Below are 26,724 nucleotides of genomic sequence, written 5' to 3'. Positions count from 1 at the left end.
TGGGGAATTCTGGGAGTTGAAGTCCACAAGTCTTAAAGTTCCCAAGTTTGGACACCCCTGCCCTAAACGAAGGGTTGTGAGACAAGGATTGCTTGTATTGGCAACTGCAATAGCATTTAGATTTACATGCTGCTTATACCTCGCAGGGATGTTGTGAGAAGGAGTTGCTTAGGGCGTCTTGCAGCTCTTGAAGATAGGATGGGATAGCAACCTTTCCATAACATTCAGCATTCCTGTTCTTGGTCCATCGCATTTTGGAATTTGTGGAATTTTTGGGAGGGGAAGCAGCGTTCCATTCAAGGCCCAACGTCCTGCTGGGACCCTTCCCCTATCCTGCTGCTTTCTCATATCGCCTCATTGTTCTTGTCTGGCGTCCAAACACATCCTGCAGGTTTAAGTCCTCTTTTGTTGTTCCTCACGAGAAAAAAGACTACAGGTGGTCCTTGGCTTGCGACCACAATTGAGCCCCAAATTTAGGCTGTTAAGTGAGAAATCCGTTAAGCGAGTTTGCCCCATTTTACAGGGTCTGCTTTCCAGATCATTGGAACACCACTGTCAGGACTGCAGCCATCTTTTCTTTTGGATCTTTGGCCTGCCACACTTTCTATTATTCTACTATGCCTTTTCTATTGTGGGAAAATGGGAGGTAGGGATTGTTCGGAGCTAGATGATAGGTAGCCATAACAACATTCTTTCTAGAAAGCCAAGGTCATCCTTTGTCTTTGCACCTGACCGGAACTGGATGGATGGAATCTGTCTTTGTGGCAGTGGGAGATTGGACCATGGGATGGGACTTGTGGATGTGGGGGCAAGATCTTGAACTTTCAACCGGGTGGGGGAAACCGGGAAGCTTTCAGATTCGGGTTTTCCCAGATGTGCCAACATGGCTCTCTTCATCAATTGGAACTTTGAGAAATACTTTGCTTTGGATTCTGATTTACTTTTGGATGCTATTTGGAACCCTGACAGCCACTTTGCATGATCAGCTGTGTCTACGGGACGCAAGCCTGCGGCCATCTGTTTTGGATGCCTGTGAGGTCGCCAGCCGTTAACTTCTAGTTGGTAGTCTATCTTGGCCATGGTGGAAGGTGCTTCTCTCTGGATGTGTCCATACCAGCAGAGCTGGCTTTCTCTCACCTTCTCTATAATCGGTGCCACACCAAAATGCTGTCGAATGGTGTCGTTTGTGATGTGGTCCAGAAGGGAGGTGCCCAATATCCAACAGAGCCTTCGCATTTCCATGGCATGGAGAGAGCTTTCGGTCCCTGTTGTCACTGCCCAGCGTTCAGTGCCATGCAGTGCGATAGGGAGGATGGTTGCCTTCTAAATCTTAGATTTAAGATGGGCTGGCCTTCGTCCGTCCAGTAACACACCGGCGGGTTCTTGGCAAGGCATCCAGGCTGCATTCGCCCTTGATCGTACCTCGCCATTAATGTCGCCATTGCCTTGGAGCTGGGGTCCCAGATTTTTGAGATCCAATCCTTGGTTAGAGTGCAGTACTGTAGGCTGCTACTGCTGACTGCCGGCTGCCTGCAATTTGGCCGTTCCAATCTCACCAGGCTCAAGGTTGACTCAGCCTTCCCTCCAGCGGTGGGAATCAGCTGTTTCGGACTGGTAGCTCCAACGATCAGCTGGAGAGTGAACCGGTTCACTCCGACGATCAGGTTGGCCCATCCTTCTGCTCCTGTGCTTTACTTACCTACAGTATATCTTCTCAGCTGATTCCCTTGGCAGATTGCCGCACCTCAGCTGTGTTACTCCCTAGAAGTAACGTGGAAGGTACGTTTTGTTAAAACTGTGGATGTGCGCGATTGCGCAGCACGCAATCACCGAACCGGTTGTTAAACTGGCAGGATCCCACCACTGCTTCCATCCTTCCACAGTTGGTAAAATGGGGAGACAGATTGTTGGGGGCAAGAGGCCGACTCTGTAAACCGCTTAAAGAAGGCTGGAAAGCACTGTGAAGTGGTATATAAGTCTAAGGGCTAGTCCTTGGGAAGGAAGGAAGGATGGAGGGAAAGATGAGAAGGAAAGATAGAAGAGAAGAAGGAAGGAAGGTAAGAAGGAAGGAAGAAAATAAAGAAGGAATGAATGTTGTTGCAGTTGTTAGAAGGCAGTACTGCAGGCTAAACTCTGCCCGCAGCCAGGAAGTTCGATCCTGACTGGCTCAAGTCTGACTCAGCCCCCCATCCTTCCAAGGTCAGTAAAATGAGGGCCCAGATTGTTCTGTAAACAGCTTAGAGAGGGCTGCAAAAGCGCCGTGAAGCGGAATAGAAGTCTTAAGTGCTACGTCTAAGTGCTATTGCTCCTCCCCCCCCTTTTTTTTGCAGATACAACAGCCTGGTGACGGGGAAGCGAGCCCGCGGACTCATTGGCGTCCTCTGGCTCCTTTCGTTCATCATCGGCCTGACGCCGCTGATGGGTTGGAACAAGATAGACGCCTTTCAGAACTCCACCAACAAGACATGCACCCCCGGCAGAAACTGCCTGGTGACCTGCCTCTTCGAGAACGTGGTGCCCATGAGCTACATGGTCTACTTCAACTTCTTCGGCTGCGTCCTCCTGCCGCTCTTCATCATGCTTTGCATCTACATCAAGATCTTCGTCGTCGCCTGCAAACAGCTGCGGCAGATCGAGCTGGTGGGGAACTGCCGGATGACGTTGCAGAAGGAGGTCAACGCCGCCAAGTCGCTAGCCATCATCGTGGGCCTGTTTGCTCTCTGCTGGCTGCCGTTGCACATCCTCAACTGCCTGACTCTCTTCTACCCCACGTTCGGGAAGAACAAGCCCGGCTGGAGCATGTATTTAACCATCATCCTCTCCCACACCAACTCAGTGGTCAACCCCATCATTTATGCCTACCGCATCAAGGACTTCCGGTACACTTTCCGGAAGATCTTGATGCGCTACGTCCTGTGCAAGGACGAGGATTTTCCCAAGTACCCCAAAGGGAGCACTGCCGGCGGCAGCAGCCGTCACCTAGAGGTGAATAACCTGAACACGTCGCCAACCTACGTTTGAGGTCAGCGGGAATGCCAGGAGGACTTTTATCTGTCCCTTATTCGGGGCAGGACACAGAGCACACCATTCAGCGTTGCACTGCTGCCAGGGGATTCACAATAAGGTAGTCCTCGGCTTACGACCTACCATTACGGTTGTAAGTCCTGACGGTGGGTCACCCACATGATCGGCCTGCTTTTATGACTTTTTTTTTTTGAATAGTCATTTAGTGGAGCAATTGTTCTTTAAGGGCTGGTTTTGTCAAAAACTAGAAGTAGATTTTTGGGTTTCGGCAGAAATGTTGTAACACCATTCGTGTTGCCGAGAGACGCTGCAAGTGGCCGTAAATGCGAGTCAACGGAGAAGCACCTAAAATGCGGTCAGGTGACCACGTTGGGGGACCAGGCTTTGAAACTTCAGAACTGGGTCTTCGATAACCTTGGTGAGGTTTATGGTAATTTTGTAAGTCAAGGACTACCCATGCGATACGAAGCTGTGTTTGAACAAGAACGGCTCTGCAAATGCTCGGTTTTGTTTTGCTTACAATAGCATTTGTCGGCCTCAGAAACGGGACGCTGTGTGCACTTCAATTCCCAACATTCCTTAGGTAGCTTTAAGGTGGTAGACTTCAATCCATGCTGGCTGGGGAATTCTGGGAATTGAAGTCCATCCATCTTAAAGCAGGCTGGCTGGGGAATTCTGGGAGTAGAAGTCCACCCCTCTTCAAGTATGCTTGGCTGGGGAATTCTTTCAGTTGTAGTCCATCCATCTTAAAGCAGGCTGGCTAGGGAATTCTGGGAATTGAAGTCCACCCATCTTAAAGCCTGCTGGCTGGGGAATTCTGGGAGTGGAAGTCCACCCCTCTTAAAGCATGCTGGCTGGGGAATTCTGGGAGTAGAAGTCCACCCCTCTTAAAGCATGCTGGCTGGGGAATTCTGGGAGTGGAAGTCCATCCATCTTAAAGCATGCTGGCTGGGGAATTCTGGGAGTGGACGTCCTCCCCTCTTAAAGCATGCTGGCTGGGGAATTCTGGGAGTGGAAGTCCACCCATCTTAAAGCATGCTGGCTGGGGAATTCTGGGAGTAGAAGTCCACCCCTATTAAAGCATGCTGGCTGGGGAATTCTGGGAGTAGAAGTCCACCCCTCTTCAAGTATGCTTGGCTGGGGAATTCTGGGAATTGAAGTCCACCCCTCTTCAAGTATGCTTGGCTGGGGAATTCTGGGAGTTGAAGTCCACCCCTCTTAAACCAGGCTGGCTGGGGAATTCTGGGAGTGGAAGTCCACCCATCTTAAAGCATGCTGGCTGGGGAATTCTGGGAGTGGAGGTCCATCCATCTTAAAGCAGGCTGGCTGGGGAATTCTGGGAGTTGAAGTCCACCCCTCTTCAAGTATGCTTGGCTGGGGAATTCTGGGAGTTGAAGTCCACCCCTCTTAAACCAGGCTGGCTGGGGAATTCTGGGAGTTGAAGTCCACCCCTCCTCAAGCATGCTGGCTGGGGAATTCTGGGAGTTGTCCACACAGTTTCATGTCACTGAGGTTAGGAAATCCTGGTGTATAATTAAAGGGCTTCTCCTGCTGCCTGAGCCCTTTGCACTGTATGTTGGTGAGATTTAATTTACATTTAATTACTTTTAATCTTTGCCTCCATTAGAAGGGCAGGTTTTCGAAACCATGCTGCTCTTTGTGTGTTTGTCTGCCTGCGTGGGTGGGACGGTGTCATCTGTTAAATGTCTTGTGGTCCTGCCATTGCTCCAAAAATAAAACCACAATGGAGCAATGGAATTGAAATTTAATACATGTGATAATTTGGTGTTTTGTATGAAGCTGTTAACTTTTACCCACTCAACTCTTTTTTTTTTAAAGATTAATTTAAGTTTGTCATCAGTTGTTTGATGCTGCTGGTATTCTCGTATGGGAAATCCTTTTTAAGTACGCCAGTAATGGTATAACGGATGTGCTTTTTTTAAAAATTAAAATATTGTGAATACAATGGAGAGAATGCAATGGGGATCTGTTTTTGTTTTACTCTAAACTAAATTATTGGTTTAAATTGGCGAAGGGGAAGCCAGATTTAAACAATTGCTTTTCTCTTTCTTCTTTCTTTCTTTCTTTCTTTCTTTCTTTCTTTCTTTTCTCTTTCTTTCCTCCTCCCCTTCCCTTTTCTCCTTCCTTCCCTCCCAAGCAATAGCACTTACACTTATGTACCACAGTGCTTTACAGTCCTCTCTGTAAGCAGTTTCTCCTTCCTTCCTTCCTTCCTTTCTCTTTCTTTCCTTTCTCTCCTTCCTTCCCTCCCTCCCAAGAAATAGCACTTAAGCCATATACCACAGTGCTTTACAGCTCTCTCTAAGCAGTTCCTCCTTCCTTCCTTTTTCTTTCTCTCTTTCCTCCTTCTCTTTTCTTTCTTCTTTTTCTCCTTCCTTCCTTCCTTCACAATTGCATTTAGACTTATATACTGCTTCACAGTGCTTTATAGCTCTCTCTAAGTGGTTCCTCTTTCCTTCCTTCCTTTCTTTCTTCTTTCTCTCTCTCTTCTCTTTCCTATTTTTCTCCTTCCTTCCTTTTTTTAAATAAAATACTTGCCAAAATCAAAATTGGCCTCTCAATTTACCGGTGTCATTTTTGTGGTTGTGGAAAGACCCTTTAAAGATGTTTGCTGCAATCCACTCTTAGGGTTAATCGTTTCCGAATGTGACGTCCTGTGATTTGGCTTACGAAGTCCAGAGCTGCATAAAATTGTCCCCAGCGGGATCCACGATGACAGACATCAATCATTTCTGAGCAGAAAACAGGAGCAGGACTGTCCGGACTCGGCGGGGTAAAGCGAAGAGACACACGCCCAGCTCAAATGAGCTTCCAGCCATTTCATGATTACCGCTCACATTTTTCTCCTTCTTTTTCTCAACTTCCTTCCGTTGGTCATTTCTCCTCGGGGAGTAGCAGGGCGGACAGTTGCTGGTCAGAGATGCTTTGCTCCTGGCAAGCTCCAGTCGCTCGGCTCAGATAGATGGCGAGGATGTGCTTACACTACACACACACACACACAAACAAACACAAACAACAAAAGAGTAATCACGTTAGTTGCTGGGGATGGAAAAGTCACCCAGTTTTGATGCAGGAGAAGGCAATGAAAATTGGCAGTTCAGCAAAAACATTAGGAGAGCAGGCCCTTTTGCACCTGACCAATTTGATGGGAGCAAACTCTGTTTTTAATAAAATCTGAATAATTGAAACTGAATTTCAACTTTGAAAAGAATTGCTTATTTCAATAGAATTTACTGAACAGAATATAGAGTTGGAAGCGGGCTTAGAGGTCTTCTAATCTAGCCCCTTGCTCGAGCACAAAAACCCTATTTAACAGGATAACAGAATAGAATAAATACTATTTAACGTTTATGATTTAACGGAATAAAAAACTATTTAAATGATATTTATGTATTTAGATAAATGTGGCTCAGGAATCCTGGGAGCTGAAGTCCACAAGTCACAAATGGCCCACCGTTCCCGATGCTGCCTCAGGAATTCTGGGAATTGAAGTCCATAAGTCAACAAAGGGCCATTGTTCCCATTTCTGGCTCAGGAATTCTGGGAATTGAAGTCCATAAGTCAACAAAGGGCCATTGTTCCCCCATGCTAGCTCAGGAATTCTGGGAATTGAAGTTCATAAGTGTTAAAAGGGCCATTGTTCCCCCATGCTGGCTCAGGAATTCTGGGAATTGAAGTCCATAAGTCAACAAAGGGCCATTGTTCCCCCATGCTGGCTCAGGAATTCTGGGAATTGAAGTCCCAAGTCTTAAAAGGACCATTGTTCCCATTTCTGCCTCAGGAATTCTGGGAATTGAAGTCCATAAGTCAATAAAGGGCCATTGTTCCCATTTCTGCCTCAGGAATTCTGGGAATTGAAGTTCATAAGTCTTAAAAGGACCATTGTTCCCATTGCTGCCTCAGGAATTCTGGGAATTGAAGTCTATAAGTCAACAAAGGGCCATTGTTCCCCCATGCTAGCTCAGGAATTCTGGGAATTGAAGTTCATAAGTCTTAAAAGGACCATTGTTCCCATTTCTGCCTCAGGAATTCTGGGAATTGAAGTCCATAAGTCAACAAAGGGCCATTGTTCCCCCATGCTGGCTCAGGAATTCTGGGAATTGAAGTCCCAAGTCTTAAAAGGACCATTGTTCCCATTTCTGCCTCAGGAATTCTGGGAATTGAAGTCCATAAGTCAACAAAGGGCCATTGTTCCCATTTCTGCCTCAGGAATTCTGGGAATTGAAGTCCATAAGTCTTAAAAGGACCATCGTTCCACATGCTGGCCCAGGGATTCTGGGAATTGAAGTCTAAATGTCATCAAAGGGCTTTGGTCCTCCCATGCTGCCTCAGGAATTCTGGGAGTTGAAGTCCACAAGTCATAAACAGGCCATTGTTCCCCACCTCTGTCCTAAACTGTCCTAGCAAGAACCTAACCGTGATTCTTCTCCCGTGGCTACGGAGGCCTTGCCCACCCTGCTCATTTCCCCTGGGGGAGGCAGGGGGCAGCGTGGGAATCTCTTCCTCCAAGGGGCTACATCCTGGCACCCCTCGGAGAGAGCCTGCCCCATAGCTCCCAGCTGATTCCTTTGCACAGGATGAGCTCCAGACTTCCATTGTCTTTAGAGGAAACTTCACGGTCGTCTACGATGGACACAACCCTTTCCCGTTTCTTAGAGGGATGCTCTCAGCAAAATCAGGTTTCTTATGAAGGTAGTCCTCGACTTACGACCGCAATTGAGCCCAACACGTCCATCGTTAAGCAAAGCAGCTGTTAAGTCATTTGTGCCCCGTTTTATGATGGGGCGTGATTGTTTTTGCTTTGCCATGGTTGTTAAGTGTGGTAGGGTAGTAACAAGGTCATTAAGTGAATCTGGCTTCGCCATCGACTTTGCTTGCCAGAAGGTTGCCCAAAGCGATCAAAGACATCTTCAGGGACACTACAATCGTCATAAACATGACTCAGTTGTCAAGCCTCTGTATTTGGATCACGGAGATGCTGCAGCGGTCGTAAGTGTGAAACGCGGTCATAAGACACTTTTTTCCAGTGGCGTTGTGGCTTTGAACAGTCACTAAACAAATGGTTGTAAGTCTAGGACTGCATTAAAGCCCTTGTAACCATGCTGGCTGGGAATTCTGGGAGTTGAAGTCCAGGCTTCTTAAGGATTGGGCAACCAATCTGTCTGAAGTGGTGTAGGGTTTCCTGCCTAAAGGGGGTTGGACTAGAAGACCTCCAAGGTCCCTTCCAACTATGTTATTCTATTCTATTCTATTCTATTCTATTCTATTCTATTCTATTCTATTCTATTCTATTCTATTCTATTCTATTCTATTCTATTCTATTCTTTTTTTATTCTATTCTTTTCCATTCCATTCATTCCCATTTTATTCTATTCTACATTCTTTTCTTTTTTTCTATTCTATTCTATTCTCTTTTCTTTTTTATTCTATTCTGTTCTTACATTCCATTCATTCCCATTCTATTCTATTATCTTTTTTTCTTTGCTATTCTATTCTATTCCATTCCATTCTGTTCTATTACATTCCATTCATTCCCATTCTATTCTATGCTCTTTTCTTTTTTCTTTTCTATTCTATTCTATTCTATTACATTCCATTCATTCCCATTTTATTCTATTCTATATTCTTTTTTTCCTTTCCAGTCCAGTCCAGTCTATTCTATTCCATTCATTCCCATTCTATTTTATTCTTGTATTCTATTCTATAATATTCTATTCCATTTCATTCCAGTCTATTCTATTCCATTCATTCCCATTCTATTCTATTTCATTCCATTCATTCCAATTTTATTCTAGTCTATTCATTCCCATTCCTATTCTATTCTATTATTCCATTCCATTCATTCCCATTCCCATTCTATTCTATTCTCTGTTCCGTTCCGTTCCCTTCACTCCCCTCCCCTCCTCTTCTCTTTAACCCTATTCCTATTCCATTCCATCCCATCCTATTCTCCAAAGCCTCTTGAAGGCAGGCCAAGAAGCAATGGATGGGAACTAATCAAGGAGAGTAGCAACCTAGAACTAAGAAGGAATTTCTTAACAATGAAAACAATTAACCAGTGGAATGGCTTCCGTCCAGAAGTTGTGGGTTCTCCAACAATGGAGGCTTTAAAGAAAATCTGGACAGCCACTTACCTGGAACGGTATAAGGGCAGAGTTGTTCAAACTTGGCAACTTTAAGACTGGTGGACTTCAACTCCCAGAATTCTAGGGGGTTGAAGTCCACCAGTCTTAAAGTTGCCACGTTTGGGGACCCCTGGTATAAGGTCTCCTGCTTGAGGAGAGGGTTAGACTAGAAGACCTCCGAGGTCCCTTCCAGCTCTAGTCTGAATTGACATGCGAAGAAGCTCGCCCCGCAGGTAACCAGACCCCCCATTTTGCCTACTCTGTTGTACCCATGTCACCTTCTTTCAACACAACTGTTTCCTCCCTTGCACAAACGTAAGCGGAAGACACGCACAGTGGAGAGATTGAGTCATCGGAGAACATCTAACGCAGTGTTTCTCAAACTTGGCGACTTTAAGTCCTGTGGACTTCAACTCCCAGAATTCCCCAGCCAGCTATGCTATGCTGGCTGGGGGGTCTGGTTACCTGCGGGGCGAGCTTCTTCGCATGTCAATTCAGACTAGAGCTGGAAGGGACCTCGGAGGTCTTCTAGAGCTAAAGCTATGCTGGCTGGGGGATTCTGGGAGTTGAAGTCCACAGGACTTAAAGTCGCCAAGTTTGAGAAACACTGATCTAACAGGTGTTTTCCCCCTCCCGCCATCTACAAGCCAGCTTCCTCCAAAACAGAGACCCCCCCTCCTCCCCCCTCCGCTCGGCCGTGCCCTGCCCCTCCCCTTTCCTGCCCACTCACCACAAGGTTGTCTCCTTTCCGCAACACGGAGAAGGCAAAAGCCGGGCAGGTGCAGAAGTGACAGGAGGCGTAACAAGTGTAGAGTTTGCCCGAACTGCCCACCACCTGGGAAGGGAGGGAGGAGGAGGCGAGGGGGGGAGAGAATGGATTATTTTTTTTTAAAGGAAACATTAAAATTATTACTTTAAAAAATGAAATCAGTTCAATCCAAATGGAAAACTCAGCACAATAACCTGATTCGTGTAATTAAATGCACAGAGGTGGCTTATGTTGCTTTATCTAGATTTCCCCTCGACCTGGTGGCATTCAAAGGAGTTAGACCACAAATCCCATCATCCACAGGAGAGCAGGTGTCAGGAGAGGATGATGGTGGCCTCTAAAGGAGTTAGACTACAACTCCCATCATCCACAGGTGAGCAGGCGTCAGGAAAGGATGAGGATGGCCTCCAAAGGAGTTAGACCACAACTCCCATCATCCACAGGAGAGCAGGCGTCAGGAGAGGATGATGGTGGCCTCTAAAGGAGTTAGACTACAATTCCCAACATCCACAGGTGAGCAGGCGTCAGGAGAGGATGAGGGTGGCCTCCAAAAGAGTTAAACCACAACTCCCATCATCCACAGGAGAGCAGATGGCAGGAGATGATGCCCTAGGACGAGGGTGGCCTCCAAAGGAGTTAGACCACAACTCCCATCATCTACAGGAGGGCAGGTGGCAGAAGATGCTGCCCTAGGATGATAGTGGCCTCCAATGAAGTTAGACTACAACTCCCATCGTCCCCAGGAGAGCATGTGGGGGGAGAAGCTGCCCTAAGATGGATCGGTGGCTTCCAAAGGAGTTAGACTACAACTCCCATCGTCCACAGGAGAGTAGGTGGCGGGAGATGCTGCCCTAGGATGATGGTGGCCTCCAAAGGAGACTACAACTCCCATCGTTCCCAGGAGAGCAGGTGGCGGTAGAGATGCTGTCCTAGGATGAACGGTGACCACCAAAGGTGTTAGACTACAACTCCCATCATCCCCAGGACAGCAGGTGGGGGAGAGGTGCAGCTCCAAGCTGGCTCCATGGCCTCTAGCTCTAGAGACACTAGACTACAACTCCCATCATCCTCAGGACAGCAGTTTGGGGGGGGGGAGACGCTGCCCGAAAATGACCAGTGGCCTCCAAAGATCACAGACTACAACTCCCACCATCCCCAGGTCAGAGAGGGAGAGGTGTAACCGTACGGCAGACTGGTGGCCTCTCATGGTGGTGGACTACAACTCCCATCATCCCTAGGAGCCCAGGCAAAGGAGAGCCACCGCCCTTAGGATGGACTGGCGGCCTCCCAAGGTGGTAGACTACAACTCCCATCATCCAGGGCAGTGGGGGGAGACAGTATCCTACCCCTTGGAAAAAAACAGATAACTTGAAAGGAAACCAAGTTCCCCTCGGAGCGGACAAACCGACATTCAGCCCTTAAATCAAACTAAATGGAATGATCCAATCAGGGCTCGTTAACGGAGGCCATCTTGGAAGAAATATATTGTATTTAGGGGGAAATGCAATTGGAAATTAGTCCCTTTTCGGGGATTTGAAAGGCTGATGATTCACGTTAATACGACTAGCCGCTGGGAAAGAAAGAGGATGGAGGGGAGGGGAGGAGCATATTTACAAACCGAGGGCTGGACAGACAAAAGGATTTTCACGGTGGAGAAAAATTAACAAGGGTGCGGTGGGAACCGATTCACAGCCCCGTCAACCACAAAGCTAGCTAGGCGCATGAGCGCACCGGAGGAATTTTCACACAAACGACTTCAGGCGGTAATGGTGGAAACAACATTAGAGCTCCAGGCTAGAAACCAGGAGACATGAGTTCTAGTTCTGCCTTAGGCATGAAAGCTGGCTGGGTGAGTTTGGGCCAATCACCAGGCGACAGGGAGTTCTAGTCCCACCTTAGCCATGAAAGTCAGGTAGCTGATTCTGGGCCAATCACCAGGCGACAGGGAGTTCTAGTTCCACCTTAGCCATGAAAGCCAGGTAGCGATTCTGGGCCAATCACCAGGCGACAGGGAGTTCTAGTTCCACCTTAGCCATGAAAGCCAGGTAGCTGATTCTGGGCCAATCACCAGGCGACAGGGAGTTCTAGTCCCACCTTAGCCATGAAAGCCAGGTAGCTGATTCTGGGCCAATCACCAGGCGACAGGGAGTTCTAGTCCCACCTTAGCCATGAAAGCCAGGTAGCTGATTCTGGGCAAATCACCAGGCGACAGGGAATTCTAGTGCCACCTTAGCCATGAAAGCCAGCTGGGTGACTTTGGACTAATCACTAGGAGACTGTGAGTTCTAGCCCTCCTTAGGCATTGCAAGCTGGCTGGGTAATTTTAGCCCAGTCCTTCTCTCTCAGTTTAACCCACCTTACAGGGTTGTTGTGAGAAAAGGTGGAAGGTGTGTTGGATCTCTTCCTTGCCTTGAATTATTTGTACAGAAAAATAAAGGTGTGATACGAATGAATCAATAAACGAGCAAAACCCGGCTAATGGGCAGTGATCCAGTGGTGCGAGTGGGGGGACGGACAGGAATTAAGATGCCCAAAACACGCGCATGGAAAACAGGGTCCTATCTCTGCAGCCTTCGTTTTTAGAAAGGAATTTCGAAAAACAAAGATAACGGAGACAAAGTAGACGTTGCCGTTAGTTATTTGGAAGCTGGAATTATCTGGGAAGAAAGGCGCACCTTTGCTGGGATTGTGTAAATCTATCCCCTTATCTCTGGAGCGGTGTTTCTCAACTTTCGGGAATTTATGACGGGTGGACTTCATGTCTGAGAATTGCACAGCCTGAAGGCTTTAAGAGTGGGCTTCAGTTCCCAGAATTCTCCAACCAGCCATGCTTTAAGAGGGGAGGATTTCCACTCCCAGAATCCCCCAGCCAGCATGCTTTAAGAGGGGAGGACTTCCACTCCCAGAATCCCCCAGCCAGCCTGCTTTAAGAGGGATGGACTTCCACTCCCAGAATCCCCCAGCCAGCATGCTTTAAGAGGGGAGGACTTCCACTCCCAGAATCCCCCAGCCAGCCTGCTTTAAGAGGGGAGGACTTCCACTCCCAGAATCCCCCAGCCAGCATGCTTTAAGAGGGGAGGACTTCCACTCCCAGAATCCCCCAGCCAGCATGCTTTAAGAGGGGAGGACTTCCACTCCCAGAATCCCCCAGCCATCATGCTTTAAGAGGGAAGGACTTCCACTCCCAGAATCCCCCAGCCATCATGCTTTAAGAGGGAAGGACTTCCACTCCCAGAATCCCCCAGTCAGCCTGCTTTAAGAGGGAAGGACTTCCACTCCCAGAATCCCCCAGCCATCATGCTTTAAGAGGGAAGGACTTCCACTCCCAGAATCCCCCAGCCAGCAGGCTTTAAGACAGGTGGACTTCAGCTCATGCTAGCTGGGGAATTCTGGGAGTGGAAGTCCGCCCATCTTAAAGTCCCTAAGGTTGAAACCACCGCTCTGAAAAGGCAGGAGAATCCCAAAGAGGGAGGAGGGATCAGTGCAGGAAAACTGGCCCAGGGATCCCCAGCCCCTTATAATTCACCGTTTTCCTTCTCAAGCACAGATAGGGAGAGAATTCCTCGGGTTTTTCGTCCTCCACCGTGAAATGAACCCATATCTCTTGCTCCCCCCTCCTCCATTTTTCAGCCTGGCAGACTTAATCCACTTACTCCCTCCCTGCGGGGTGGGCTGCCATAAGAACAAGGAGTAATTAAGATGGAAATCACCCCGAAATCCCAAATAGAATAACGGAGATAAATAGACGGAAGCAGCGTAGCCAGGTATAGATGGGGAGGAGGGGGGGATATCGGGAGGGAAGAGGGAGAATGTCGAGTTCAAAAGAGGAAGAGCTAAAGCTGGGGAATTGGTTTGGGGTCCTCACTCTTTGGTGTCTTCCGCTGAACCAATGATGCTAGGTTTCAGATGCTGGCTAAAGAGTCCTCGACTTACGACCCTTTGTTTAAGGATGATTCGAGATTACAACGGCACCAAAAAAAAATGACTTGACAGTTTTTCACACTTATGACTGTTGCAGTATCCCCGTGGTCACATGATTAAGATTCAGAGGCTTGGCAACTGGCATGTACTTATGACGGTTGCATTGTCTGTCATTGAGGGTTTGGACTAGAAGACCTCCAAAGTCCCTTCTATTCTATTCTATTCTATTCTATTTTCTGTTCTGTTTTATTTTCTATTCTATTTTCTATTCTATAATTTTCAAATTCTATTCTATTCTGTTTCATGTTCTATTCTATTCTATTCTATTCTATTTTCTGTTCTTTTTTATTTTCTATTCTATTATTTTCAAATTCTATTATATTATTTTCTATTATGTTATATTTTCTATTCTATTCTATTATCCTATTCTATTATTTTCAAATTCTATGCTATATTCTGTTTCATGTTCTCTTCTCTTCTCTTCTATTTTCTGTTCTTTTATTTTCTATTATATTCTGTTTTATTTTCTATTCTATTCTATTTTCTATTCTACTATTTTCAAATTCTATTCTATTATATTCTGTTTCATGTTCTATTCTATTCTATTTTCTGTTCTCTTTTATTTGCTATTCTGTTCTATTATTTTCAAATTCTATTCTATTCTATTATTTTCTATTCTGTTATATTTTCTATTTTATATTATTATTAAAATAACAGAATACTATTATTTTCAAATTCTATTCTATTTTCTATTCTCTTCTGTTTTATTTTCTATTCTATTCTATTTTCAAATGCTATTATTCTTAAATTATATTATTTTCAAATTCTATTCTAATATTCTGTTCTACTTTCTATTCTGACTTTCTGCTCTTCTGTTATTGGGCTCAAAGGGCCTGCACAGGTATGTTGGCAGGTAGAGGCTGGCAGGTAGAGGAAGGAGCCGTACCTGATATACCGTCCTCCCGCTTGGAGACACAAACCGTGTGACTGACTGGCGATCCACCAAATCCAGAGCAGGGACGACAGACGTCCCGAAGACGAACCTCAGCCTAGGAAGACGGGAGAGAAATCAAAATGCTAACGTCGCCCTCCTCTTCTTCTGAAGATACCTTTCAAACCTGGCGCAATCAAAGTGCATGTTCCTCATTTAAAAAGAAGGTGATCGACCCTTAGTCCCCAACTTACGACCAAAGGGAGATCACAATTTTCATCGCTAAGGCAGACAGTTGTTGAGTGAGTTTCGCCCCGTTTTTACCACTTTCCTTGCCACCGTTGTTAAGTGAACCACTGCAGTTAATTTAGTAGCATGGTTGTTAAGTGAATCCGGCCCCCCAGTGGACTTGGCTCGGTCGCAAAAGGGGGAAATACTGTGATCGTCATAAGTGTGAGTCAGATGCCAAGCAGCTGAATTTTGATCACATGACTCTGGGGCTGGTGCAACCGTTGTAAGTGTGAAAACGTGGTCATATGTTATTTTTTTCCGGTGCCATTGTCACTTCGAGCAGTCACTAAACGAGTGGCTTTAAGTCAAGGACCAGCAATAAATGGTTTCAGGGACAGAATGGGATTTTTTTTAACCTGCATTTGGGGACCGAATGCAAGAGCATCATAATGGCTGCTTCCTACAACACTGTCAGGATACACCGCATTGTATCTTTGTAGTATTTTAATTGTATTATTTTATCTTTTTCATATTGTGAGCTCCCTAGGGATGAGCTGGGCGGCCTGGAAATTTAATAAATAAGAATAAAATAAAAAGATTGTCCAAGAAACAGAACTTTAAATCTCTACAAATGGAAAATACAACAGTTCGTTTAGTGACCGCTCGAAGTTAGAACAGAATCGGAAAAAAGTGACTTACAACCATTTTTTACACCTACGACCGTTGCAGCATCCCTGTGGTCACGGGATCAAAACTCGGGACGCCTGGCAACTGACTCATAGTTATGACGGTCGCAGTGTCCCATGATCCCCTTTTGCGACCTTCTGAGCAGCCAAGTCAATTGGGAAGGCGGATTCACTTAACAACCAGATAACTCACTGAACAGCTGCAATGATTCCATTTAACAACGGTGGCAAGAAATACATTGTAATACACTGAATAACTTTTCTACCGTTTCACACTTAATAACTGTCTCAGCAACAGAAATGTGGGGCTCCGTTGCGGTAATATTTTTGCATTTATTTATTTATTGTGTCATGTTTATGTAGTGAACATTGGGGAAATTTCATTTTAATGAAATGCTGATTAGTGTATAAAGTGAAAATAAAGTTCTATTCTATATTCTATTTTATTCTATTCTTTTATTCTATTCTATTCCATTCCATTTTCTATTTTCCATTTTGTATTCTATTTTCGGTATTCTATATTCTATTCTTTCTATTCTATTCTATTCCATTTTCTATTGTACATTGTATATATATTCCATTCTATTCTCAAATTCTATTCTATTCTATATTCTAATTTTCTATTCTATTCCAATTTTCCATTATTCTATTCTATTCTCTGTTCTATTCTCAATATAGATTCTATTCTAATTTTCTATTCTATTCTAATATTCTATTCTATTCTAATATTCTATTCTATTCTAATATTCTATTCTGTTCTAATATTCTATTCTATTCTAATATTCTATTCTATTCTAATTTTCTATTCTATTCCAATTTTCCATTATTCTATTCTATTCTCTGTTCTATTCTCAATATAGATTCTATTCTAATTTTCTTTTCTTTTTTATTCTATTCTATTCTATTCTATTCTATTCTATTCTAATTTTCTATTCTAATTTTCCATTCTTCTATTCTATTCTAATTTTCTGTTCTATTCTAATTTTCCATTCTTCTGTTCTATTCTAATTTTCTATTCTATTCCCATATTCTATTCTGCTCTGTTCTATTCTACTTTCACCCTTTGAGAGCAGTATGCAACGACATTTCATTTTAATGTATGCCGATTAGTGTACATTCAATGTGACAATGAAGTTAGTCTAAGTAATTTATTTTAGCCACTTGCGGGGTGTTATTCCGGGAATTTCTTCTCCAGGAGTTTAACTGTTCTGCTGCGGAGTCTCCCAAAAATATGGGAAGGACTTCGCATTGGGAATGTGCAAGGACCACATTGTATTTCATTGATGGGGAGGCCTGGAATATAATGGGGCAAGCAAGATGGAACCGAGTGAAATAACTTGCAATAGTGCAGAGGAAGGAACCGGAAGAAAAGTGGGCTTGAAATTCAGTCATATTTCTGGAAGCTGGCAATGAGTAACAACTTTGGCCCGGAAACCGATGAGAAAAATGTAGAAGTTGATTTGATTTTCTTTACAGCTTCCGTTTTTCTACTCAAGCAAGGTTAGAGAGGTTTTTGGGGGCTAGCGAGAGACATCAGGAAGATTGCCTGCCTGAAAAGTTTAACAGAATTTAGATTTTAGGAAAGGTCAGCAGAATTCAACAGAATTGAGAATTCAGAATTGCCTGCTTGAAAAATCGGGCAGCACAGAGAATTTAGATATCGGCAGAATTGAAAATTCAGAATCGTCTTCTTGAACAGTTTAGCAGAATCAAGAGGAGAATTCAGTGGAATTCAGCTGAATTCAGGTCAGAATTGCCTGCTTGTAAAGCTTAGCAGAATTGAGAATTGAGAATCAAGCAGGATTTAGCCGAATTCAGAATTGTCTGCTTGAAAAGTTCAGAAGAATTGAGAATTTAGGAAATTCAGAATTCAGCTGAGTTGAAAAATCAGAATTATCTGCTTGAAAAGTTCAGAAGAATTGAGAATTTAGGAAATTCAGAATTCAGCTGAATTGAAAAATCAGAATTATCTGCTTGAAAAATTCAGTAGAATTGAGAGTGTAGAGGAATTCATGAGAATTGAGAAATTCAGCAAAATTCCCTGCTTTGCAACCGTGAGGAAAAAGGCATGTCACAACTTGCTTGAGATGCCATTCCTTCGCCGTATGGCTTCCAATTACAGTTAGTCCTCGACTTATGACCATAGTTGAGGCCAAAATTTCTGCTGCTAGCGAGACAGTTGTTAAGTGAGTTTCGCCCCATTTTAAGACCTTTCTTGCCAGAGTTTGTTAAGTGAATCACCGCGGTTGTTAAGTTAGTAATGCAGTTGTGAAGTGAACCTGGCTTCCCCATGTCAGAAGGTCGCAAAAAGAGGATCATGTGACCCCGGGACATTGCGACCTTCGTAAATATGAATCAGTTGCCAAGTATCTGAATTTTGATCAAGTGACCATGGAGAAGCCGTAAGCGTGGCAAAACAACCATCAGTCCCTTTTCTGAGTGCCGTCGTAATTTTGAATGGTCGCTAAGTGAAGCGTTGTAAATCGAGGACTTCCTATATCAATATATCGATCAAATTTGTTTACAATTTTTTAAAAAGGGATGTTTTTAAACGAATAATAATAATAATAAGTAAGTTTGAATTTATTAGCCGCTCCCTTTCCAAGTAGGACTCGGGGCGGCGTACAATGGGGCATATAAAACACAGAAAATATATAAAAACACATAGGCGTACATACAGAACATATATACAGATATACGAACACGGACTCGAACTCGGAGGAGGTAAACAATTTACATCATATAGACAGTTAAAAAACCCGCATTAAGATACCCCAATTATAAAGACCCCGTATAGAATTAAAATTTAACGTTTAAAATACAATTTAAAACCAGTTAGGAGGAATAAGAATAATTACGATTGAGCCAGGCCAGATAATTGAAAGAGGTGGGTCTTCAGCTGTACACGGAAGGAGCGGAGATCGGAAGTAATCCTGATGTCACGGGGGAGGTCATTCCACAGGGCTGGGCCCACCACAGAGAAGGCTCTGCTCCTGGGTGTCGCCCCCCGGCACTGTTTGGCGGACGGCACCCGGAGAAGTCCCTCTCTGTGTGAGCGAATTGGTCGTAGGGATGTGTGAGGCAGGATGCGATCCTGCATATAACTAGGCCCTGTGCCATGGAGCGCTTTAAAGATCATAATCAAAACCTTGAAACGCACTCGGTAGACCACAGGAAGCCAGTGCAGCTCGCGCAGGAGAGGTGTTACAGGGGAGTATCTAGTCCTCCCCATAATCACCCGCGCGGCCGCGTTCTGGACCAACTGTAGTCTCCGAGTGCATCTCAAGGGAAGCCCCATGTAGAGAGCATTGCAGTAATCCAGGCGAGACGTCACTAGCGCATGGGTGACTGTGCGTAGGGCATCCCGGTCCAATAAGGGGCGCAATTGGCGCATCAGGCGAACCTGATGGAACGCCCCCCTTGCCACGGCTGTTACATGGTTATCCATGGACAGCCGGGCATCCAGGAGGACGCCCAAATTGCGCACCTGTTCCATGGGGGCTAGTTGGACGCCCCCGATGGCCAGAGATGGAAGCACCTGGTTGAACCGGGAGGCCGGAAGCCACAGCCACTCCGTCTTGGAAGGGTTGAGTTTTAGTCGGTTGCCATCCATCCAGACCCGTACGGCCTCCAGACACCGGGACATCATTTCGACGGCCTCATTGGGGTGGTTCGGAGTGGAAATGTATAGCTGAGTATCATCAGCATACAGATGGTATCCCACTCCAAAACCACGGATGATCTCGCCCAGCGAGACTTATGCTCCTGTAAAATGCCTGTTTTTGTTTTAATTCAAATCAAAAGCTGTAAGTGGAACAAAGGCTAGATAGGTGTTTTTAATTTACAATACAATACAATACAATGGCAGAGTTGGAAGGGACCTTGGAGGCCTTCTAGTCCAACCCCCTGCCTAGGAAGAAACCCTATACCGTTTCAGACAAATAGCTACCCAACATCTTCTTAAAGACTTCCAGTGTTGGATAATTCACAACTTCTGGAGGCAACTTCTGTTCCACTGATTAATTGTTCTAACTGTCATTTTGTAAACTTCAACTCCCAGAATTCCCCTTTGGGCAACTGGACCGATGGAAAACCAGGATCGGACTTTCTATTAATGGAAGGGGAATAGCTCCAATCCCATCTCGGCTGCCAGGAAAAGGATTTGCCACGTAGGACTGGACTGTTGACCTTAATCTGGACCTTGGGCCTGCGCGATGCCCGCCAGATGGACGGGGTCCCCAAAGCCGAGAGAAATTAGTCGATAATCTTCTTTGCGGAATAAACGGATGAGAAACTGATGGGGCGATGCCTCATTATGCAACATTCCCAAAGCAAAACCAGTATTTACTGGCCTTCTTTTTGGGAAGGTGGGACACGCAAGAGGGGGGCACGGGGGGGGGTGTCTTTACACAACGCTTCTCTCTTCCTTGGGAGGTGCCCATTTCTCAGGAAAACCCCAAATCTCATTCACCAATCTTAATCCGGCCCAGAGTTTCTCAAAAGCAGCAATTTTTAAGATGTGTGGACTTCAACTCCCAGAATACCCTCAGCCAGCCTGAGAGGATTCTGGGAGTTGAAGTCTGCATGTCTTAAAATTAAAACACGGATTTAGCCTTTCTACTTCGATCTTTTTTAAAGATTTTCTTTCCAATTAAATTTTGTTGTGTTAAAGAGATATCTATTATATCTATGTATCTATATGTATGTATGTACGTACATATGTATGTATGTATGTATGTATGTATCTCTCTCTCTCTCTCTCTCTCTATAAATTTATCTATCTAAAAGTTAAAAAGATATATCTATATATCTATATCTATACATGTATGTATCTATTTATCTATATAAGATTATCTATCTAAAAGTTAAAAAGATATATCTATACATCTATATCTATACATGTATGTATGTATGTATGTATATATGTATGTAACAAAGTAATAGCCAAAAGCCAACATGGATTTGTCAAAAACAGATCATGCCAGACTAATCTTATTGCATTCTTTGATAATGTGATGAAATTAGTGGACCAGAGGAATGCCGTCCATATAGTTTATTTGGACTTCAGTAAGATATTTGATAAGGTATACCATAACCTACGATAGATAAAGTAGAAGAATGTGGGTTAGACAGCATCACCACCAGATGGATACGTAACTGGCTGACCAACCGCACTCAACGTGTAGTCCTCAATGGAACTGCATCTACATGGAGGGAGGTATGCAGTGGAGTACCCCAAGGCTCTGTTTTAGGCCCAGTACTCTTCAACATCTTCATCAATGATTTGGATGAGAGAATAAATGGGGAACTCATCAAATTTGCAGATGACACCAAGCTGGCAGGCATAGCCAACACTCCAGAAGATAGGCTTAAGATACAGAAGGATCTTGACAAACTTGAACATTGGGCACTATCTAATAAAATGAAATTCAATGGTGAAAAGAGTAAGGTTCTACATTTAGGCAACAAAAACGGAATGCACAGGTACAGTATAGATGATACCTTGCTCAGTCGTAGTAACTGTGAAAGGGATCTTGGAGTCCTAGTGGACAACCATTTAAATATGAGCCAGCCGTGTACAGCAGCTGCCAAAAAAGCCAACACAGTTCTAGGCTGCATCAACAGAGGGAGAGAATCAAGATCACGTGAAGGGTTAATACCACTTTATAATGCCTTGGTAAGGCCACACTTGGAATATTTGCATTCAGTTTTGGTCACCACGATGTAGAAAAGATGTGGAGACTCTAGAAAGAGTGCAGAGAAGAGCAACAAAGATGATTAGGGGACTGGAGACTAAAACATATGAAGAACGGTTGCAGGAACTGGGGATGTCTAGTTTAATGAAAAGAAGGACTAGGGGAGACATGATAGCAGTCTTCCAATATCTCAGGGGTTGCCACAAAGAAGAGGGAGTCAAACTATTCTCCAAGGCACCTGAGGGTAGAACAAGAAGCAATGGGTGGAAACTAATCAAGGAGAGAAGCAACTTGGAGCTAAGGAGAAATTTCCTGACAGTTAGAACAATTAATCAGTGGAACAGAATTTGCCTCCAGAAGTTGTGAATGCCCCAACACTGGAAGTCTTTAAGAAGATGTTGGATAGTCATCTGTCTGAAACAGTATAGGGTTTCCTGCCTAGGCAGGGGGTTGGACTAGAAGACCTCCAAGGTCCCTTCCAACTCTACTATTGTATTATTGTATCTATCTATCTATCTGTAAGATTATCTATCTAAAAGTTTAAAAGTATATCTATATATCTATGTATGTATGTATGTATGTGTATTTATTTATCAATTTATCTATCTATCATCTATCTATCTATCTATCTATCTATCTATCTATCTATCTATCTATCTGTAAGATTATCTATCTAAAAGTTAAATAGATATAGATACATACATGTATAGATATAGATATATAGATAGCTTTTTAACTTTTAGATAATCTTATAGATAGATAGATAGATAGATAGATAGATAGATAGATAGATAGATATAGATAGATACATATATCTATTATATAAGATTATCTACCTATAAGATTATCTATCTAAAAGTTAAAAAGATATATCTATATATCTAAACATCTACAGCTATGTATGTATGTATGTATGTATGTATGTATGTATCTATCTATCTATCTATCTATCTATCTATCTATCTATCTATCTATCTATCATCTATCTATCTAAAGATTATCTATCTATAAGATTATTTATCTAAAAGTTAAAAAGATATATCTATATATCTATACATATGTATGTATGTATGTATGTATGTATGTATGTATGTATGTATGTATGTATGTAACTATCTACCTACCTATCATCATCATTTAATGACCCCATAATCCCTTGCAGGGTGGAGTCTGGGCTACTGAATGGAGCTAGCAGACCGTTTTAATGGCCGGATGCCCTTCCTGTCCCCAGTACAGAGTTTTGTTCAGCAGATATATCCTCATTGTGCCGAGAGAGAGAAACATCTGCCTCTACCTAGGATTGAACTCACAGCCTCCTGACTGTGAGGCAAGATTCTCCGTCATCCAGGTAACAGTTGTCCCAAAGGTGATTTTTCAAGAGGCAACTGGACTTTCTTGGGTTTTTTTTTTCTTTGAAGACATTTCTCTTCTCCTCCCAGAAGCTTCTTCAGCTCTGACTGGATGGTGGGGAACGGAAGGATTTATAGTCCTTGCAGACAGCTGGTCATTTGCATCCTTTTGGGAGGGTCGTTGAGGCCACTTGGAGGTTTATCTATGACCTCAGTTGTCCCAAAGGTGTTTTTTCAAGAGGCAACTGGACTTACTGGTTTTTTCTTTAAAGACATTTCACTTCTCATCCAAGAAGCTTCTTCAGCTCTGACCGGATGGTGGGGAATGGAAGGATTGACACTCCTTGCAGACAGCTGGACATTTGCATCCTTTTTAGAGGGTCGTTGAGGCCACTTGGAGGTTTGTCTGTGTCTTCGGGGTCACCTGAGTGGTGCAAATGGGTGTGGAACTGCTGAAAGGACTGTGTAGTGCAGCTCTCCACACCCATTTGCCCCACTCAGGTGACCCTGAGGACAGAGGTAAACCTCCTTTTATATATAAACTTGATTCACTCAAAGCTCAACGGTGTGGCGGCCATCTTGATTTTCTCGGGCTCACCCGCCTCACCTCTTTGTACATAGTTAAAAGTTATGCAAGAAGAGGAGCTACCAGAAAGGAAACGGGAGAAAAACCGACCACCCCAAAAAGCCACATTCTCTGCTGTGCACCTTAAAAAACCCACGTGTACCACTTCCCTGCATTGTGGGTCCGTGTAGCTAACGCTCACAAAACAAACCGCGAAGGGCAAAAGCCGTTTCTGCCGTTGCAACAAAGCCAGGCAGGGATTTATGTACACAAATGAAAATTTTGCAGCATGAATGAGAGCTAAGTGCAACTCCGTTGCAGCACTCTTTTGCGTACTTTCACACCCCGGCCCAGGCTCTTCTGCGGAAGCCACAATCAAAGAGCATCAAAACAGACTTTGCAAAATGGGAAAAGAGTCAGGTTCTACATTTAGGCAAGAAAAACGAAATGCACAGGGACAGTATAGGTGGGACCTTGCTCAACAGTTCTAACTGTGAATCAGGGATCTTGGAGTCCTAGTGGACAACCATTTAAATAGGAGCCAGCCGTGTGCAGCAGCTGCCCAAAAAGCCAACACAGTTCTAGGCTGCATCAACAGAGGGAGAGAATCAAGATCACGTGAAGGGTTAATACCACTTTATAATGTATAGATAAGGTCACACTTGGAATATTTGCATTCAGTTTTGGTCCCCACGATGTAGAAAAGATGTGGAGACTCTAGAAAGAGTGCAGAGAAGAGCAACAAAGAGGATTAGGGGACTGGAGACTAAAACATACGAAGAACGGTTGCAGGAACTGGGTATGTTTAGCTTAAGAGAAAGAAGGACTAGGGGAGACAGGATAGCAGTCTTCCAATATCTCAGGGGTTGCCACAAAGAAGAGGGAGTCAAGCTATTTTCCAAGGCACCTGAGGGCAGGACAAGAAGCAATGGGTGGAAACTAATCAAGGAGAGAAGCAACTTGGAGCTAAGGAGAAATTTCCTGACAGTGAGAACAATTAATCAGTGGAACAGAATTTGCCTCCAGAAGTTGTGAATGCCCCAACACTGGAAGTCTTTTAGAAGATGTTGGATAGCCATTTGTGTGGAACAGTATATGGTTTCCTGCTTAGGCAGGGGGTTGGACTAGAAGCCCTCCAAGGTCCCTTACAACTCTGCTATTGTATTGTATTGTATTGTAGTCTGTGTGTGTGTGTGTGTGTCTGTGTGTGTATGTATGTATATGTACGTATGTATGTATGTATGTATGTATGTATGTATGTATGTATGTATGTATTGGAGCTTTCTCTGCACTGAGTGAGGTGGGACTGTTTCCTTTGGCCGGAAGCAGCATAACAAGGGACCTTGGAGGTATTCTAGTCCAACCCTCTGCCCAAGCAGGAAACCCAATACAGGTAGTCCTTGGCTTATGACATACAATTGAGCCCAAAATTTCTGTGGTAAAGTGAGATATTTGTTTGTTTTCTTTATTTCTTAAAAAAAAACATTTGTATTATGTTAAAGTATTATAAAATGCAAACTACAAAAGTAAATAAAAGTATGGGTGAACTTCAACTCCCAGAATCCCCCAGCCAGCCTACTTTAAGAGGGGAGGACTTCCACTCCCAGAATCCCCCAGCCAGCCTGCTTTAAGAGGGGAGGACTTCCACTCCCAGAATCCCCCAGCCAGCCTGCTTTAAGAGGGGTGGACTTCCATTCCCAGAATCCTTCAGCCAGCATGCTTTAAGAGGGGAGGGCTTCCATTCCCAGAATCCCCCAGCCAGCCATGCTTTAAGAGGGGTAAACTTCCACTCCCAGAATCCCCCAGCCAGCCTACTTTAAGAGGGGAGGACTTCCACTCCCAGAATCCCCCAGCCAGCCTGCTTTAAGAGGGGTGGACTTCCATTCCCAGAATCCTTCAGCCAGCATGCTTTAAGAGGGGAGGGCTTCCACTCCCAGAATCCCCCAGCCAGCCTGCTTTAAGAGGGGAGGGCTTCCACTCCCAGAATCCCCCTGCCAGCCATGCTTTAAGAGGGGTGGACTTCCATTCCCAGAATCCTTCAGCCAGCATGCTTTAAGAGGGGAGGGCTTCCACTCCCAGAATCCCCCAGCCAGCATGCTTTAAGAGGGGAGGGCTTCCACCCCCAGAATTCCCCAGCCAGCATTCTTTAAGATGGGTAGACTTCCACTCCCAGAATCCCCCAGCTGGGGTTGCTCAGCTTGAGAAATCCTGCTTTAGATGCAGCTCCTCATTCCAGAACAAAAAGTAGGTGAATTAAAAACAAAAACAGCCCAAAGTACTCACGCCAGTAGAAGATCATCCGAAACTGCAAAAAGAGAGAGAAAATCAACATTAACGTCTAAGAAAGGTGTTGGCCCAACATATTGTTTACGGGATAGATTTGAATGGCTCCTAGAATATCTTAAGACTTGGCAAGCCATTTGCAATTGGCACGGGCAAAATGAGGGAAGCGTCAGTGGAAGGAAACTCATTTTCTCATAGAGGGATAAAGCAACACTTTGTTCCTGAAAGCTATTTGAGAGTCCTCGGGGATTTGGCCAAGTCGCTTGGCTACCGACCGACGGTGGAGTTGTGATGAAGAAAAAAAAAAAAAAATAACCCAGCCGGATGCTCTAAAGGAGAGGAGGAGGAAGGGATGTCCTCTTCCAATGCCCTGAGATTACGTGGCTGGATTTTGGTGGGTTTCACCCCAAAAAGCCTCCAAATGGGGACTGGGAGACATGCCAGTCACCAAAACTGGCAAAAGGAACAGGGACCTGCAGGGGAGTTTTCAGAATGGATGGAGTTTTAAGGGGGAGAAGCCTCTAAGGCAATGGTTCTCAACAACCAGTTGGGTGGACTTCAACTCCCAGAATGCCTCAGACCGTGGGCTGAGGAATTCTGGGAATTAAAATGCACCCCTCTTAAAGCATGCCGGCTGGGGGATTCTGGGAGTGGAAGCCCTCCCCTCTTAAAGCAGGCTGGATGGGGGATTCTGGGAGTGGAAGCCCACCCCTCTTAAAGCATGGCTGGTTGGGGGATTCTGGGAGTGGAAGTCCTCCCCTCTTAAAGCATGGCTGGTTGGGGGATTCTGGGAGTGGAAGTCCTCCCCTCTTAAAGCATGGCTGGATGGGGGATTCTGGGAGTGGAAGTCCTCCCCTCTTAAAGCATGGCTGGATGGGGGATTCTGGGAGTGGAAGCCCACCCCTCTTAAAGCATGGCTGGTTGGGGGATTCTGGGAGTGGAAGTCCTCCCCTCTTAAAGCATGGCTGGCTGAAGGATTCTGGGACTGGAAGTCCTCCCCTCTTAAAGCATGCTGGCTGGGGGATTCTGGGAGTGGAAGCCCTCCCCTCTTAAAGCATGGCTGGTTGGGGGATTCTGGGAGTGGAAGTCCTCCCCTCTTAAAGCATGCTGGCTGGGGGATTCT

At 44.7% G+C, this 26,724-nt stretch overlaps 2 protein-coding genes across 2 annotated transcripts in view; one reads left to right on the top strand and one right to left on the bottom strand.

The window, feature by feature from the left end:
* ADORA2B (adenosine A2b receptor) overlaps window positions 1-5,137 on the top strand; it is a 14,608-nt gene extending 9,471 nt beyond the window's left edge. The window contains exon 2 of the mRNA XM_081945487.1: window positions 2,331-5,137. Coding sequence (XP_081801613.1) covers window positions 2,331-3,021 — 691 coding nt within the window. The 3' untranslated portion in view covers window positions 3,022-5,137. The remainder of the gene's footprint in view (window positions 1-2,330) is intronic.
* Window positions 5,138-5,259: 122 nt separating this feature from the next.
* Window positions 5,260-26,724, bottom strand: part of ZSWIM7 (zinc finger SWIM-type containing 7) — a 32,731-nt gene continuing 11,266 nt past the window's right edge. Inside the window, exons 3-6 of the mRNA XM_081945514.1 lie at window positions 25,602-25,623; window positions 14,807-14,909; window positions 9,901-10,005; window positions 5,260-6,027 (exon numbers count right to left, since the gene is read on the bottom strand). Coding sequence (XP_081801640.1) covers window positions 5,920-6,027; window positions 9,901-10,005; window positions 14,807-14,909; window positions 25,602-25,623 — 338 coding nt within the window. The 3' untranslated portion in view covers window positions 5,260-5,919. The remainder of the gene's footprint in view (window positions 6,028-9,900; window positions 10,006-14,806; window positions 14,910-25,601; window positions 25,624-26,724) is intronic.

The sequence above is a fragment of the Natrix helvetica genome, assembly GCF_964273705.1.
Source record: "Natrix helvetica genome assembly, chromosome: 2".
Lineage (NCBI taxonomy): Eukaryota > Metazoa > Chordata > Lepidosauria > Squamata > Natricidae > Natrix > Natrix helvetica.
Note: the sequence above shows the minus strand (reverse complement) of the source record. Positions and strands in the feature narration are given on the sequence as shown.